Source organism: Miniopterus natalensis, chromosome 12 (assembly GCF_054644295.1).
Source record: "Miniopterus natalensis isolate mMinNat1 chromosome 12, mMinNat1.hap1, whole genome shotgun sequence".
NCBI classification, from domain to species: domain Eukaryota; kingdom Metazoa; phylum Chordata; class Mammalia; order Chiroptera; family Miniopteridae; genus Miniopterus; species Miniopterus natalensis.
The window spans coordinates 30,354,443-30,372,812 of NC_142092.1; the positions used below are offsets into that span (position 1 = coordinate 30,354,443).

Here is an 18,370-nt window from a genome sequence, read left to right on the forward strand (position 1 = left end):
CAGAGAGAGGAAAGGAGAGGGAGAGAGAGATAGAAACATCAACGATGAGAGAGTCATTGATCGAGCCCACAACCCAGGCATGTGCCCTGACCGGGAATCGAATCCCGATCGCCTGGATCCCAGGTCGACGCTCAACTGCTGAGCCAACGCCCGGCCAGGCAGGGGCCTGGTATTTTAAACTGTGCTGTAGACAATAAGAAACCATTAGAGTCTGGGGCTGGGAAAGCAGACTATCAATCTGATGATCTTGTTCAGGGTGGTTTGGGAGTGGGTAGAGGCTGGCAGCGGGGAAACTGTAACAAAGCCATTGAAGAAGTCCGGAAATTAGAGCCTGGAAGGATGGGAGAGTCATAGAGAAGAAAGGGGCTCATTAAACATGGGGGTGGGATGAAACCAGGCAACTTAGTTTAGTGGTGCTTTAATGGTGTGTGGAGGTGGGGGAGGAGGAGTCTGACTCCTTTAAGGAAGAAACAAGTCAGAAGGCGTGGGCTGAATGCAAGTGAACTATTTAATCATCAGGAGTGAGTATTGATTGAAAGTAATTTACTCTGTAGATAGGACACAGCGTCCTTCATTTTGTAGATTCACATTCTTCATGACATGACGTGAGATGAGCTCAGGACTAAGAGAACAAAATAGGAGGCCAAGTAAAACCTTTTGGGGCAGGATTTTTTTCCCCGCGGTGTCTTTTTGGCAGTAGGGCCAGAGTAGGGAACACTCAGAATGACGGGGCAGAGGGGTGCTGTGAAGCAGGGTGGGTGCTCAGAGGCAATGGGCACCTTCTGTCGGATTTAGATTTTAGGTGTTGTTACCTCTGAACCTTGATCCTGGTTTGAAGGTCTCATTGCTGTAAGTAGAACTGAGAATTATCAAAGTACACATCCTTTATTTAAGAATCACATGGGGAGAGAGAATGCAGGAATGCACCATGTCCAGTCATTTAGGTCTGAACTGAGGCTAAGTCATAGGCCACCCACTTCACAAAGAGGCAGCACTGTCACTTAGGGGCTCCAAGTGGAAGGATTCAAATAAATGAACAAACCTCTGTAGACCTGCCTTGCTACCTCCAACCTCTTCAGGTCAAAGAAATTGTTATGATCCTAAGTTGCAGTGGATATCATGGTGATTTTAAAACTACAATACTCAATTTAGAGAAGAGATACTGCAGAAAAAATTTACAGGTTTGACTTTGAGTACATTCATTTTAAAAAGATGGTGCAAAGGTCAAAGGGAAATGACCAATAGCAGTTGGAAATGTGGACCTGAAGTTTGGCTGAGAGGCCAGGGCTGGTGAAACCAAGGGCAGCTATAGATTTTGGGGATTCACATTTTTGTTAATCACCTGAACGGAGGTGGCTTTTGAAGCCATAATAATGGATTCTGGTGGAGAGAGTGGAGAGAGACTGGAAGGAAATGGAGCTGCTTCGTTCCTTCCACATTTGAGGGACCCATGTGTTTGGCACAGGTGGAGCACTGGGCAGGGATGAGGCCCCCAGGAAAGGAGCAGCAGCAGGAGCAGGTTACAAGGTTCCTGAAGGATGGGGGAAGAGGTCTGGGGCAGAACCCGGTCATGTCTTAGAATTCAAAGCAAGAGAACGTAGTAGAAAAGGAGCTAATTAACAGCAACAAGTGTTGCGAAAGAGTAAAAATTAATGCCAAAGAAATTATGTTGGATTTTACAAGTAGGACATTTGTTTGTTGACCTTGCAGCTTCTATTGTTCCTGATCTTAGAGGAAACACTTTGAGCTTTTCACCGAGTATGTTAGCGGTGGACTTGTCAGGTATGGCCTTTATTATGTTGAGAAAGGTCCCTTCTACTCCCAATTTGTTGAGTTTTTATCATGAAAGGATGTTGAATTTTTTCAAATGTGGTTTATTTTTGTGGTTTTTTTTTGCATATATTGAGATGATCATATGATTTTTACTCTTCATTTTATTAATGCGACGTATCACATTTATAGATTTGCTTAGGTTGAACCATTCGGTATCCCAGAAATAAATCCCACTTGATCATGGTGTATGATTCTCTTAATGTTCTGTTGAATTCAGTTTGCTAATATTTTGTTGAGGATTTTTGCTTCTATGCTCATCAGGGATATTGACCTGCAATTTATTTTTCTTTTAATTGTCCTTGTTTGACTTTGTTTCAGGGTAATGCTGGCTTTGTAAAATGAGTTTGACAGTGTTCCCTCCTCTTCTATTTTTTTGGAAGAATTATAGAGGATTGGTATTAATTCCTTAAATGTTAGAATTCACCAGTGAGGCCATCTGGACCTGGAATTTTCTTTGTTAGGAGGTTTTTGATTACCCCTGTTTTCTTTTGGTTTCCATTTGCATGGAATTTTTAGGTATCTTGAAATACCATATCTCAATGGTTAGGAACACAGACTTTGGAATTAGGTTTGAGTTCCAGCTGTGTGACCTTGGGCAAGCTAACCCCTCTAAACCACAGTCTCTTCATTTGGAAAATTGAGGGTAATAATACCTGCATGATAGGAGTGTTGAAAAGAATACATGAAATTAAGCATGTAAAATATTTAGTACAGTGCCAGGCATGTAGTTTACACTTGGTAAATATTGATTATTTTTTGCCTTGAAAATTTTAGGCCATCCCAGACTTGAGTTAGAATCAATATTCTATCACTCCTGGCCTTCCCTGGCTTTCAATGCCTGTAAAGAATGTTGACACTGGAGACAAACTGCTGTGCCATCTATTCATTGTGTCACCTTGGGGGCAAGTTACATAACATTTTGTACCAGTTTCTCATCTATAGTACTTATTTCACAATGATGATGAGTTCAAATTAGTTAATATTTGTTAAGCGCTAAGAACAGTGCTTGCCACGTAGTAATTGCTATGCAAACATTTGTCAAGGAAATAAAAATGAGTTTCCTCTAGGTTGTTGTTGTTTTTTCTTCGGAGAGACTTGGCATCCCATCCTCTCCTATGTGCACCCTGTCAGGGAGAAAAGTCCTTACTCAGCACCTGCAGCAGTTAGTGTTAGGTCAACATCTTGAAAGAAACTGGACCTTGTCCTGGCCAGTGTGGCTCATTGGTTGGGTGTCGTCCCGTGCACAGAAAGGCTGCCAGTTTGATTCCCAGTCAGGGCACATGCCCGGTTTGCAGGCTCGTTCCCCGCTATGGGGCATGCAGGAGGCAGCTGCTCTCGTGTTGATTTTCTCTCCCTCCCTCCCTCCCTCCCTCTCTCTTCCTCTCTCTCTAAAAATCAATAAAAAATCTTAAAAAAACAACCACACACATACAAAAGAAACTGGACCTTTATCTGCCTTAAGAGTGTCACCTTGATGCCCAAGAGTAGGGTAGGTGGCCGTCTGCCTGGAATGGTGTTGGAGCAAACTTTTCCTTAGGGCCAGAAAAGCAAACTCAGTATCCTTGCTGCCCGAGACTGCCTTGCTGTTAGACCTGCTAATTTTCTCATTAACTGCAGGTGGCATGTTTTTTCTAATTTACTGGCCCCTCTTGACTGAGCAGAGTCTTGAGGTTGTGTGTGCTTAATGTGAAGTTGACACATTCTTATCTGGCTAAATAGGAAATAGAGGATTAGTTGGGGAACCCTGGGAATAAAGCCAGTTTGGCATGCTGGGCAGACAAAAGCAAGTGCTGGGGCAGGATCAGCCACTGTCGCTCTGCCACTCACCATTACTGCTTTTATTCATAACATAACTATGAGTGTGTTACGTTATATTCTCTGACACCTGTCAGACCCACCCAGTTTCCTGAAGACCGGGATATTTCATTATCCTCAGAGTCATACTGGAGAACCCCTTTTTCCCCCCCGAGTCCTCAGCTCTGACGAAGCTTTTCTCTGGCCTCTTATTATTCTTGCCAAGCTAAGCTAATGACTTTGGAAACACAACACAAGGACTCCTTAAATGAATCCAAGTCACCTCTAAAATGTGCATGTCTTCAGGACTTGGCGAACTTGTGTCCATAAAGTGAAGCACCTGTGCGATGACGGAATGGTACCTTTTCTCCTGCGACTACCCTCCCGGGACCACTCAATTCATTTCAATCAGTCTTATCCTCACCTTGGAAAAGACATCTTTCCACAGGGTCTGGACAAGATAAAGCAGATCCTGGCCAGCGCCTCATTTTTTCCCCTTGGCAGCCAGACCTTTGACTCTGAAACACCCAGGTGATGCAAGCCTTCTTTGCATTCCCTCAAATGCCCTGAAGTGAGGGAGGGGAATGTGACATCTAATAACCTTGCTGATAGCTAATCTGAGTCACAGAGGAACAGCAGCTACCGGAGTCTGCAGTCTGCAAAACTCTGTGCGTGTGCATGTGCACACATGTATGTGTGTTGGGATCCAGACACTAACATTCAGGAGTTTGGTTGATTCTGTATGTTAGTTTCTGGTGTCTTTGCCTCTATCTTTTGATAAGCTGTACTTTGTGGGACAGCTTCTACGTAATACCCTGGTTCTGCTTTTATGAGGGCAGTTTCCCAGTTGCGGGCTGGCCAGGCCTAGAAATCCAAGTTCTGTAGAAGAGGCCACTGCTTTCCTTTTTCCTTTTCTTCAACCAGAATAACAAGGGATCTTGATTTTATCTTGGCTTTGGGGGTTTGCTAATAACTGTTCTGAACTTTGTGGTATCTTAAAATTGGCACAAGTGGAGATTCGTAGATGAAACCATATATGTCTCTGTAATCCTGGAGAGACAGCCTCCAGATCACGCACTGCACTGGTTTTTCCCAGTGAGGAGAAATGGGAGAGCAGTTGTGTGGTTGATCTTAGTGCTTTCTTAGGAATTTTGTGGCATTATTTAGCTCGGGCCACTGAGAGATGTCCCCAGTCATCTCCATTCATGGTCAATAACTTCATACACTCAGGTGCAGTCACCTAATTTGATATATATATGGATCAATATATATTGTTCCCAAAGCTAATTTAACAAGGCTTACTTATTGTTTATATTATACAGCTCTCACTTAAAAAGTTAAGATTGCAGGGGAAGGAGGGACATTTCCTTCTACAGCAGGTATTTAAAAACTCCACGTGGGCTCAGAACCAAGTTTCAGCATAGGGAGGACAGTTACATGAGACATACAGGCCAAGCTGGCGGAGGTGAGCTTCACGTCACTAATCTCAGGACTTGATATAAAGGGTGCTACGTGAGTGCACATCTCAGCTTCATACATGTAGCCTGATCTCAAACCTCTGTCTCAGGCCACAGAAAAAAGATTGTGAATGCTTTTTGTCTAGTCTCCATGTGATACTTTATAGGAGAAAATATTCTATGTCTCACACTATTTAAATCAAAATGTCCTGTTTTCAGAAGGTTTCCCCTTCATAGAATGAGAGTTGTTAATATATTAAGTCTCACTAGGTTGGATGTACTCTTTTGCTCTAAGCCAGTTAACACCAAGTGATGAAAGCTGCAGTCCTTAATCAGATCAGTGACACAGGTCCCAAAACACTGCATAAGCAACTGAAGTTGCATCTCTCTGTGTAGTAGGCAGTTAGACAGACATGCACAGAGCAAGCATGATGGGCTAGGTACAGAAGGTCATCAGCATGGAAAGTCTCAGGTGCATAGCAATGGACAATTGTGGGGTGGGATCTTGCCCCCAGGGTGACCTTTCCTTCCCTAGCATATCACTGGTCCTGTGGTTTGGACCCTCTGACCTTTCTTCCCTAGAGATAACATCTAGGCCCCAGTTGTATTTCAGCTCCAGGCCCAGAAAAGCAACAAAAACAGCCACAGACGGCCTCAGGATCAGCTGCATTGCTAATAACCCCCTGTACTGGCGCCAGCCAACCAACCAGTGGAGGAAACCACAACCCTGAAAGGACACCTGGAAAACTGCTGAATATTCTACTGAGATCTTCCCTTGGGACCTCCCCTAAAATCTTTTCCCTTACAATCCTTAGGACGGGTGACCCAGCACTCCCTCCCAGGAGCACACCTGTGCTCCGTGCCCCCCCCCCCCCGCCCCCGGGCATATTACCATTAGCTTCCTCAGTTCCAAGTTCAAGGACTCTTCCTTTGCCTCTAACTTGTTACCTAAGCTCATTTCTTCTAGAAATTACTACTTCTACTTCTGTGATTCTACAAATAAATGTTCTCCTATACTTTGGGTCTTGGCTCTGAATTCTTTCCTAGCCAAACTCAAGTACCGAGGTTGCTGAACCCAAGTCCGGTCTGACTCCACCGGTCTAACACCCAGTGCCGTTCCTGCTGCCTACAACCTAAGGAGCTGTGTTGTTGGCTATTTAATCCCATGTTGCCAAAAAAACTATTCTGAATTAGTTTGGCCTGGTAGTGAAATGCATTTTTATGAGACACTGTCTCAGTGGGGCAGAGAGCTATTGGTCTGCTAGCAGAACCCCATCATGACTCAGGTTCTGGGCAGGACTGTGCCATTCCTTTAAAGGGCTCTCTGAATACAGCCATTTGTAGTTTGTAGTAACATTTCAGAGGGTGGGATCAGTGAAACCAAGTCACCGTCAACACGGTGACTTTCTCCCATTACAGTAACTTCTAACCAAATTCTACCTGCCTTTTCATCTCAGTCATAAAGTATGGGCATAGTGTTCATAATGACACTGAATTTCAACCTTTTAATCCCCACTCATTAAGAATTAGATCACTTCCCCTTAAGCCCTGCTTTTTCATTCTTGGCTATAAACACGGTTTTGGAAATGACAATGTATGTACAATCTGAATTTTTTTTTTTTTTTAAATATATCTTTATTGATTTCAGAGAGAGGAAAGGAGAAGGAGAGAGGGAGATAGAAACATCAATGATGAGAGAGTCATTGATCGAGCCCGCAACCCGGGCATGTGCCCTGACCGGGAATCGAACCCTGATCTCCTGGATCCCAGGTTGATGCTCAACTGCTGAGCCACGCCCGGCCGGGCTACAATCTGAATTAATGGACCGAATTTCCACCTTCCCATGCCCATGGGAGTGAGATAAAAGAACAGAGAAAGGCGGGGAAGAAAGAATGATGGAAGTGTTTATTGAGACTGAAATGGAACATTGTTCTCTTTGATGAGTTAACAGCACAGGGTGTTAAGAGGTCAGTTACAAACGGACTCCAAAATAAGGATGACCTGCAGCTCATGAACAGCTCTGCCAGCTCCGGTGCCTCAAACCAGAGAAACCTGCCCATGGGGTAGAACCATTCAGCCCAAGATAAATTACCATTCAGCTGCATTATACTTAGATTAACTTTCTATAAACAATACCACTCTTTGTATTTTAAAACTCACATTGAATTACTGGTTTATATTTATGGTTTTCAAACGACAATTGAGTTACTAGTTTCTTGTAGACTTCAGGTGCAGGTGGTCAATACTGAGCATTTACTTACTTTTCCATGCTCTTTGGCACAATTTCAGGTTTCTTAAACAGGAAAGCACAGGCTTAAATGGGCTACTCAATACTGCAGAAGCACAAGTATTTTGGATCTCAGTGTAAATGCAAGTTTATGTTAAGCATTATTTACAAGATGTGAGCTGAAGCACAGACTTTAATAATATATCTTCATAAATTAGCAGAATGGCAAATGATGGATTTTAATGAGTAGGGCCAAGATCACTAGAAGACTAGTGGGTTAGAAGAATCCTCCCTGGAGGAAGAGGCAAGTGCCACACAAATGCAGGATTTCCCTGAACCACTGACCCCAACGTCTCATGTTGTGGGATTTACTCTGCAAGCATCCAGGGCAGGGATAGTGTGTTTGTGATCAATGTGGCTTGTTCAACCATCAAATTCGTACTGAAATACAATTTAGCTGGTAGTCTGCCACTGTTGCTTGGGCCCTGATGGGTATAAAAGGGCAAAGTACTGTCATTTTTAAGTGGGTATAACTGACCTTGGAAGAATGAAGTCTTCGAGTTGGATAAAAACACACCCAGCCTTATGTGAGTGACACCTTTGAATATAACCTTACATAGAGCTGATATGATTCCCCCCATCAGGAGAATTTCTAAGTTGTAGTGAATGGCTATGCCACCTCAGAGTATCACCGTAATACATGTCTGCTTTGGGGCTGCTACACAGACTGCTCCTGAGAGAGGAGTTCTGATAAGCCCCAAAGTACATCTGGATTGGAACCATAGTTATTATTCAAGTATAAGGAGAGCTCTTTATTTCACATTGACAGTTCAATTCTGATCTCTGTCTGGCAAATTATATGAAAATAATATATACATATATATATCTAGCTCTACACTGAACACCGGGTTAATAGTTACCAGCGTCCCAATACAGTACATTGAAAAGAGAATCTCCCTTCCCCCCAAACCTGACACCCATCTTAAAACTGGTTTTGCAGAACTGTGCTGGTCTGTTTTCTTTGAAAGCAGTTTCTTTGAAATTGGCTGGAGATGAGTTCAAAATGGACAATTTGGCACATTAACTGGGGGAGGCGGGTGGTTCAGATGCATTGTAATCTATAAAAATGTGAGACCTCAAAGGAAACACATGCCAATAGAAAGCCTGAGTAAAAAATTTGTAGTCAATGACAGAGTATTTTTTTAAAAACCCCAAGCACTGGTCTGTGCATGAAAAAGCAATTTCGCTTTCACATCCGTTATCTAATTCCAGAAGCTGCTACATTACATACTTCCAAGCTTTGTTTCCTGTAGAATTTTAAAACTCCAGATAATATATCTTTCCTTTTAATTAATTTCCTTTTCTCTTACCCCACCCCCAAATCTCAGGACCTGGAGAGCAAAAGCTCTGAATCCAAATATAGAAAGAATCTGGAGGTCTGTGTATCAGGTCAAATGTACAACTGGCCATTAGTGTTTTTCTTTTTCTTAATGTTTGAATTTGCTAAGAGATGTCCTTCATCATTCCCAGTCATCTGAAGCCCAGGGCACTAGAACTGTGAGGTTTGGGTGAACGAGATGGCATCAGATTTGTCAATGGCAAAGCCTCCGTTGACATAGGACTTCTTGGCGTCTGAGTCTTCATTATCGAGTGCCGTGGTTTCCACAGCAAAGGGGTTCCTGAAGTTGACTTCAGATGGAACACTCATCTGCTCCAGCTCCTTCTTAGAGAGCTTCTCCACGATGCCTGTCCCAAACGCGTCACCGAGGACATTCACCATGGTCCTGAACCGGTCCCTGGGGAAGGGAGAGGGTGAGTCAGACAGGAGGCCCAGATTTCATTTCCCTCACCATTGGGGAAAAGAAAGGGACTGAAGTGTGGAGCTGTTAAGCAAATGCAGAAAGTGCTGCCCTCATGGCTGGCTGACCTCACAGGCCTGAGGCAGAAGATGGTTAATAAAGGGACAGAATAAGCAAACTGGCTCCCCCAGGCCTGCGCTCCCAACAAGTCGCAGAGACTCCCCTAAATTCAGCACCAGTCTCCCTAAATTTCCTCTTTTCTTCCCAAAGAAAAGGGAACACTATGCACAGATTATTTTGGGGGGGAAGCTGAGGAAGAGTCAAAACTCAGTAAGTCTTTCACCCGTAACCTCTGTCTTGTGAGCATTTCCGGGCTCTCTTGGCTACGCTGAGAGAACCTGGATGTTTTGTGGGTGTCATATGTGCCGTGTGAGTGTCCAAGTCTTCCTGTGTGTTTGTGTGTGTCTGGTGTACTTGTTTCTTTACCACACTAGGTCACTCCATGAATAAGCCAGCAGGACAGCACAGAGTGCAGGGTCAGAAAACACAGGTTTGCCTGGGAATGGCTTTCTCCTTGAGGCACCCCAGCTAGTCTTAACTCCCACACAGCCTGAGAAAACGCCAGCAGAGCTTACACATGTCTACTCTGGATGCCCTTCTGTTATATAGAACCAGGCTATGGACTGAACTGGACCCTAGTATGGACCAGCTAGTGTCTTTTTATCCCACGGATCAGACTTAACCCTTGACTTCTCTGGGTATCTTGGAAGTGAAGGTCACTGATTCCAGGAAGAACCAGGGAAAGGAGAGATGTGCAAACCCACCAACACCATTAGAAAGAAAAATTGAAGCATTAGTCTCAGTGGTAGGCTACTTTTGCAAGAAAGGTGCCACCTCAGTTGGGCCTTGTAGAACCAAGGTGCTGCTAAGGGGACCCCACACAGCTCAGCTTCCCAGGTGCAGGAATTTCTGCTTCGCTTTCCTCCATCTCAGCTGCCACTTGCAAACTACATAGCACTGGACTCCCCAGTGAGGCCAGGCTGGTTCTGAGTGAAGGCTTACTAAGGAGCTACGCTTACCCGTGACGGCCAGGAGACAGAGCCAGACCTAGATGCCGGAAGATGAATGCACAATGTGGGTATCAACCAAGGATAGAGCTGGGAACTAGGCTCATTCTAACTTTAACCTTGGGGGATACAAAAGACACGATCTTACCCTTAACCTGAACATACCACAAATGCTCTGCTGTGTTCCTTAGCCGTGTGTGTGTGTGTGTATGTGTGTGTGTGTGTGAGAGAGAGAGAGAGAGAGAGAGAGAGAGAGGGAGGGAGGGAGGGAGGGAGGGAGGGAGAATTGTTGGTTGAGGCCTGAATGGTCTAACTCATTCTAGCTATAATAAGACTTGCCTTTTACTGAGCATTACTGCCTGCCAGACACTGTTTTAGACACTCCTCCCATATTAGCTCATTCAGTCCTTACACCAACCCAATGAGATAGATGGAATCTTTCCCATTTTACAGATAATGCAGCTGGACCTCAGACAGGTTAAGGAACTGAAGGTCAAAAGCCAGTGAATGGGGATTTAAACCTGACAGTCTTACTGCAAAGCCTCTGCTCGTGCCCCTGCCCTGATGGTCTGATGCTTGGGAAGACAGGCTGATTTTGAACCAGGTGGTCTGTTCGAACTTGTGCTGCTGACCCGGGGCTGGGGTAGGCCAGGGCGGCCTATGGGGCGGCCTATGGGGTTTGGAATGTCTGGGGCCTTGCCTACCTTCTTCACCTATTGCTTTGTGTTTATCTCACCCAGTACCTAGCTCCTGACCTTGAGTACTACTAGGTATAATGAGCTAGTAGAGATCACTGGCTTTTAAAAGTCATTGCTTGAAGTTATGAGGAGTTAATTTTTAAGCACATTATCAGATGGCCTGGTCAGACGGAAATGAAAGCAGCAACAGATGGCTCATTAGGGCAATCTGAAGAGAGAATGATGACAGATTGCAGATTCTGCACGGCTGGGAAGTCCGCCTTCCCATCCGGCCGAGGCAGCGCCTTTATTCCAACTCACAGGAACCAGTCGACAGCGATGATCAGGGTGACATCCTCAGTGGGCAGGCCCACGGCACTCAGCACGATCACCATGGTCACCAGGCCGGCCTGGGGCACACCGGCAGCTCCGATGCTGGCAGCTGTCGCCGTGACACTGTAGCCGAAACACACCAGCACGAAAGGGGTTAGACACCCGTTTCTTCCTTCAGGGCTCCTGACCCGAAATGGTTAGTCCCCATGGCTGTTACCGCTGTGTGCCCAAAGTGGCCAGTGAGAATCTGTTCTCTGCTGAGCACCAGCTCTGCCTTATTAAAGGGCTGTGGGAGACGGAGGGGAGCGTGATCTCTTCCAGGGGAGATACTCTAATGTAAGGACTGCATGACTGGCACACGAATGAGCAAGAGAGATATTCAAGAGGAAGGCAACTATGTATTTACCAACTGGGGTTTTTATTTTATGGAAGACTGTCTACCCATTCACCCTACACAAATGACAAATGCCTCTCTGCCTGCTTTCTTTCTCCCTTCTTCTGTCTACTCACCCATCAATCATTTACTAATGAGCATCTAATATGTTAGGGATTTGTTTCCTTGAAGGATAGGGGGATAGTGGTAGGATGGATGGGCGAGGGCATTTTAGGTGAAGGTAAAACCTGCGGTGTTCAAGCAGGTTTTATTCATTTTCTCGATATCACAAGACTCTTGACCTCTCTGGTGGATGCCCTTTAGGGCACTGAATTGAGAAATAGCTGTGACTCCTGTCCAAGGTATGAACATTTATTCCTGACTGGTCCTTTTTGCCAGCGGATGTACTTTGTGCAAACAAAAAAAGATCTGGAATCCAGGAGAGGCAGTCATGTGAACTCCATTACTATGTATTTAAAAAGATCCTTTTTGGGCATATAAAATGTGGCACTAGGAATTTTTCTCTTTGGAATGTGCAGTTAATCATCAGCAACTTCCTTATTTAAATCTGATCATTTTGGAGGAAACAAGGGCTCACCATGCACTGAAAAGTCCCTTGATTTGAGTCAGCGTGAGGGGGACGGACACCCACTACATTTTCTGGAGACATGTCCTCGCCCTGGGCCAAAGCCTGACCTGCCTCTATGATGCCTCTGAGCTGAAAGGTGAAGATGCAGAAACTGCCATTTCAAACCAGAAGAATCCCTGATTCTAGCCACAAATCCATGTTCTTGTGAGCTCATAAAGCCTGAGAGTTCTTGTGAGCTCATAAAGCCTGAGAGTTCTTACGAAGCTGGCTGTAGTGCCTACTCATCTGCCTAGTGATGGGTCACGGGTAGTGTTTGAGGGTGTGGTTAAACTCGGGCCAGAGTTCTTTGACAAGTATATGTTTCCTCAGGGGCTGTGGCCATCCAATTTCCAGTAAGTTAGCGATTTCTGGAGCTGTCGCAATTGCTCTCACAGTTTGAGGCCTGCATAAACCTTTAGATCTGTCCTGACTTAAGTATTCTTTGTTAAACTCAAGTTTATTTCAATGCTGGTTGAAAAAGTCTAAACTGACTGCACCGATGGGTTTTCTTTGTCAGAAGCGGCATGTGCCCAAGCCCACTGATCCCTCCTGGAACCCCCAACACGTCACTGTTAACCACACGGTCACTACAGCCCAAGGCTGGGCTTGAGACTCAAAATCCATTCAGTTAAATGTCTGCTCTTGATCTTGACCTTGTCTACTGAACTTCAGCCATCTAACTGGCTTTGGTCTGAAATATAAATCTTCAGGTAGGGGGAAAATTTTACTAGCATGTTCTTCGGAAAGTTACTTCTCTGAATCTGTTTCTCACCTGTAAGATGGGACTAATGTTTACTTTGTAGGGCTGCTGTGAAGAATCAATGCGGTAATACACGTAAGGCATCCAGTACAGCAGCTACTTCCGCAGCTGCTGCTATTACTTCTACCACTGCTGCTAATATTATTACTACTACTATAAAAACAACTATGTTACTATTGCTGCTACTTTTCCTCTAAGCTCTTTCTGAGCCCAAAATTCTATAATTATCTTTCATTATAAGAAAATGTATCCTGCCGTAGCCTGTGTGGCTCAGTTGGTTGAGTGTTGTCCCATGAACAAAAGGACGCCAATTCAACTGCCTGTCAGGGTACATGCCCAGGTTGTGGGTTCAATCCCTGGTCAGGGTGCATACAGGAGGCAACCGATTGATGTTTCTCTCTTATATCAATTTTTCTCTCTCCCTCTCCCTTCCTCTCTCTCTAAAATCAATAAAAAACGTATTAAAAAAAGAGAAGTCCTGGCCAGTGTGGCTTAGTGATTAGATTACTGGCCCATACACTGAAGGGTATTGTGTTCGATTCCTATTCAAGGGCATGTACCTGGGTTGGAGGTTCAATCCCCTGCCCCAGCCAAGGCGTGTGTGGGAGGCAACCAATCAATGTGTGTCTCTCACATCTTCCTCCCTCCCTCCCTCCCTCCCTCCCTTTCACTGTCTAAAAAAATCAATGGAAAAAATATCCTCAGGTGAGGATTCACAAACCAACCAAAAAAAAGGAACCTACTCTCAATCAGCTGTAACCTTTGATAAATGAATACAGTACTATGACAAAACCACAAAAGAGTATGTTTTGGGTAGATGGTGCCTAAATTTCTTTGATGTCCAGTCCAAAAGGACTATAGAAAGAGATAAACTATAGGTTCAAAAATCTCTTTAACCATCAACCACAGGAGCCAGAACTGTAACTTGTAAAGTTAAAAATAACATTTATTATTTCATTCTTTCCCAGGTAGGATTTTTTATTTTAATCCGGAGAGGATTTTTTATTTTAAGTCAGTGATTACCCTGGACCAGGCAGTTGTAACTGGCTCTGGGCCGGTAGTTACCAGCCAAGTCTGATATAAGAATACACCAGAGCAAGGAGAGAGGTTTTTATGTGAATTGATTATTTAGCTTTGAGTCCCAAAGTGTATTCCTCTAGCAGTTTTTTGTTTTTTAAAGGTTACAAAGATCTAGGAAACTTACGCCTGAGGCAGGGAGGGAATTCATCACAAAGTGGCAAACACCCAAAAGAACTGGCATCTCATACAACCATTCCTTGAAAATCAGTTCAGTGCAGATGGGGTTGTACAGCCCAAGGTGCAGGAGGTGGGAAAAGGCACTTGGGAGTCTAAAAGTAACAACAGCTGGAACCACAGTGGCTGTGGAACTTTCTCGGGCATGATTCAAGGTTTCAATTCTAACATACCAGCTGCTGTTCAAGCTGTAGGACTTTACTCAAGCTCTTCTAGCATGGGCTTCTTTAGCTCCTAACACTTTTCACAGATCATGCAGCATCCATGCAGCTGCTCAGCTGATATGCCAAACGGTCTAGTCTGCACTTGTCTTCAGTTAATTTCAAACAAACTGTAATAAATACTTCATGACTTAGGGTTGGGGAAGATTTAAAAATGTACTGTACTAGAACACTCTTAGAAGTTATTTTAAGCCTGGAACTTATGCCTATGCCAAGTGCTGGAGATGCAGGAGTGAATTAACTCTGAAATGTTCAGGTTCAACCTTGAGGAGGCTCAGGAACCCCGTTTTAGTCTTAAACTCCCACTCTAAACTGGACTAAAGTCGCTGATGAACTCTAACCGCAATCCACACTTCAAAGAAGGGTTGACCTGTAGAACTTTCCACAATGACAGGACCCACAATAATGCCACCTGTTTCTCCACTGGTAGAACCTTCTGTGTCTGCTCTGTCCCATTCGTGTGTGTTGCTGATGGTACCATACTGAGCAGAGCTGTTCCAAGAAACAGCTCTGGCAAGATTCACTAATGGCCTTTTCACCATCTATTTGAGTAGATAATTTCAGTCTTCATTTGACGAGGATTCTCTGCAGTATTGGGCTCCACTGACCATTTTGAAAATTTCTCTCCTCTGGGTTTCAACGATACCATAGTCTCACTGTTCTCTTCCTGCCTTTCTTTCCTTCTCACTCTTCCTCTTGGGTTCTTCCCTTCCCGCCTGCTGCTAACACTCGGATTTTCTAGGGCTCAGTCCTTAGACTTTTTCTCTTCTCCATGCACTCTCCCTATGCGATGTCATCCGTTCTGAACACTTACTGAATGCTCACTATGGAGGCATCACCCTAAGCATTTTATATGCATCTTCTGACTTAGTTATCACTCTTTGCATAAAACGTAGATACTATTCTGATGCTCATTTTATGGGTGAAAAACAGAAGCTTAGAGAATTCAAGTAACTTGGCCAAGGTCAGGGCCAATCACGGTGAAGCTCAGGTTCAAACACAGATGACTGACTCACTCTACCAAACACAGGTGACTGATACCCTGACTTCGGTATCTACATTTCTCGCTGCATATTTCCACCTGGGTGTCTTAAAGGCATTTCAAATTCAGTGTGTCAAGAAGTATAAACTCTCTTATCTTCCTCCCTATACTTGCTTCTCCTACACTAGTTCCTATTCTTCTGATAAGCACCATCCACCAATCCAGAAAAGCCCACCAATCCCGGGGGGCATCCTAGGTGTCCCCTGTCCCTCACTCTGAATCTGACGCCTCTTGAATTTACTAGCTCTACTCCATCCCTCAGGTCAATACCTTGATGTGGGCCTTTTCATACCTTGCCTGGACTTCTGCAATAGTCTCCTCACTGGTATTCCAGCCATGGTTCCAGATCCCAACCAGTCCATCTAACATATTGCCAGATACCATTCTAAAAATGAAAGTCTGTCCATAATATGAAAGGCTGTCTAAGACCCTTCCATGAGCTCCCCCTACAAAGCTTTCATGACATGATCCAGACTCCTCATTTCTTTATAGTCTCTACACTGAGCTCTAGGTCAGTCATACCAAATAATCTGTACCCTGTAACTAGGCCATGGTTACGTCACAAGCCCCTGTACATGCTATTCCTTTCACCTAAACCACCCTTAGCTTCCTTCTTTTCCTATGAAAATTCTTACTTGTCTTCTAAGACGTAGCTAAACTTTTCCCTCCTCCAGGAAGCATTTCCTCAGCTTCGCAGGTAGAGCCAACCCTTCCTTCCTTGCTGTCTTCTGTGCCTCCCATTCAAACCTCTATTAAAGTCCTTATCACACCACTCAGCATTTATTTAGATATCTGTATCCCTTACCTGCCTGTTGGGCACCCCTTGAAAGCAGAGACAGGCCCTTATTCAATCTTGAATCCGTGGTGCCTACTCTGTGCCTGGGATCTAGTGAGGCACTGAACTGAGAACAGAGTGACGTTTTGGCTACGCAGACCCTGAAGCAGAAATCTTGTGTACCACGATCCCACTACTCGTCAGAGTTGTGTTTAGTCTTGAGAAGAGACTCTGTAGACCAAGAAAATCGATCCACCGCAGGACCACTCTTGATCTCCCTTCAGAGATGATTTTTACTAGAGGTGATTCCAGTAACAGAGATGAAAATGAATGTGACACAATGCCCCACCTGATAGTGATGATCTGCCCAATGCTCAAGTCCAAGCCATTCAGCTGTGCAATGAACACAGCTGCCACTGCTTCATAGAGTGCAGTCCCGTCCATGTTGATCGTAGCACCAACGGGTAACACAAATCTAGTGATCCTTTTGTCCACCTTGTTCTTTTCTTCAGCACAGCGGAAAGTGACAGGCAGTGTTGCAGAACTGTGTGATAAAAAGACAAAGGAACTTGCGGTTCAGAAATGCTGGTTCTCAGTCCCTACCTGAAGAGACACCTCTATTCCAAAAACGAAAGCAGAAGCCCAAAGCATGCTGGGACTTTTCACAGGTTCAGGAATCAGAAGGTGCTATGGTTGCCACCACTCCAGGTTACAGCATAACCCTTTCCTGGGCTGCAGGCCACACCAGGAGGGCCGGAAATATCCCACAGGGTGAAGGACTATGTTCTAGAACACGGGCAGAAAATATGGAGATCATTTCTTTTTCTTTTTTCTTTATTGATCTCAGAGAGAGGAAGGGAGGGAAAGAGAGAGAGAGAAACACAGATTGGTTGCCTCCCGCACGCACCCTGACCGGGACCAGGGTTTGAGCCTGCAACTGAGGTATGTGCTCTTGGCTGGAATCGAACCCAGGACCCTTCAGCCCGTGGGCCAACGCTCTAACTACTGAGCCAAACTGACAAGGGCAGACACCTTTTTTCTATTTACCTGGAAGAGATCATGAGAGCTGTCAGGAGAGCCTGCGCCATTCCCATGGCGAATCGGAAGGGGTTCTTTCTTACGACTATGAAATATATCAGCGGGAGGATTATAATGGAGTGGATTGCAAGCCTGTAAACGAGAGGAACAGGTTCACAGATGATACCACCTATTCATATTAATCGTTTTTCAAACAGCTTTTTTATTCACGTCATTCAACTTGAGTACTGACCCAATGAGAAGTAGGGCAGGAATATATGTCTCCAGTCCACATATGAGGATAAGGGGATTCATTCAGCAGTGAGCTATCTTTTCAAAGTTAGTGGCAAAGCCAGTGGCTGAATCCACATTTCAGAGCTCACAGAACAGTTACATCATGCTTCCAAGCCCCGTAAGTGCTGTTCCTGCTAAACGTGCCAAAATGCTTTCCCTTCCTGCAGCTGAATTCTTATTCCTCCTGTAAGGCTCAGTAAAACCTCCCCCTCCTTCAGGAAGCCTTCCCTCAACTTCCCGGGTCCTGCTGACCCTTCCCTCCTTGGTGACACTGTGCCCCACACAAACCTCTATTACAGCCCCTACCGCAGGCGGCAGCCACTGCTCCCTGGGCCCTACCGCTGTCTCGCTGGATGGTGCCCACTGTCTAAGAGGGGAGTGAGGAATGCAATAGGGAGGACGTCCCTGCTCTTCCACAGTCATACTTTGGGACGGACTCTCTTTGTTATTCCTGTCTTCCCAAACTATTCCTTGCCTCACCTGGAAATATATAGGTTACACAAAACGGGGCTCAGAAATGAGACCGATTCAGCAGATGCCATATGTGTGGCAACTTAGAATTTAAAGATCCATTATGTGAAGCTGAAATAATAAGTGGTGATTGAAAAATACAGCTCCTGGGGGTCCGGAAAAAGGGTTTACTGGATAGAGAGCTTGTGGCTAAGAAGTATGAGGAACTGACTTAGTTTTCTCTTAGAAACCTAGCTAGGATAAGATAACAGAAACCAGCAGAAACCTGTTTTGAAATGGCTCAGCATAATAAACCTCGGCCACATCATTGCATCAGTGCCTAGATGCAGCCCCTGGCCTCTAGTAAGT

The 18,370-nt window shown here is 44.8% G+C and overlaps 1 protein-coding gene across 1 annotated transcript in view; it reads right to left on the reverse strand.

The window, feature by feature from the left end:
- Positions 1-6,970: 6,970 nt before the first annotated feature.
- The window catches only part of SLC1A1 (solute carrier family 1 member 1), a 70,233-nt gene continuing 58,833 nt past the window's right edge, over positions 6,971-18,370 (reverse strand). Inside the window, exons 9-12 of the mRNA XM_087822680.1 lie at positions 17,288-17,410; positions 16,590-16,784; positions 11,176-11,310; positions 6,971-9,107 (exon numbers count right to left, since the gene is read on the reverse strand). Coding sequence (XP_087678806.1) covers positions 8,861-9,107; positions 11,176-11,310; positions 16,590-16,784; positions 17,288-17,410 — 700 coding nt within the window. The 3' untranslated portion in view covers positions 6,971-8,860. The remainder of the gene's footprint in view (positions 9,108-11,175; positions 11,311-16,589; positions 16,785-17,287; positions 17,411-18,370) is intronic.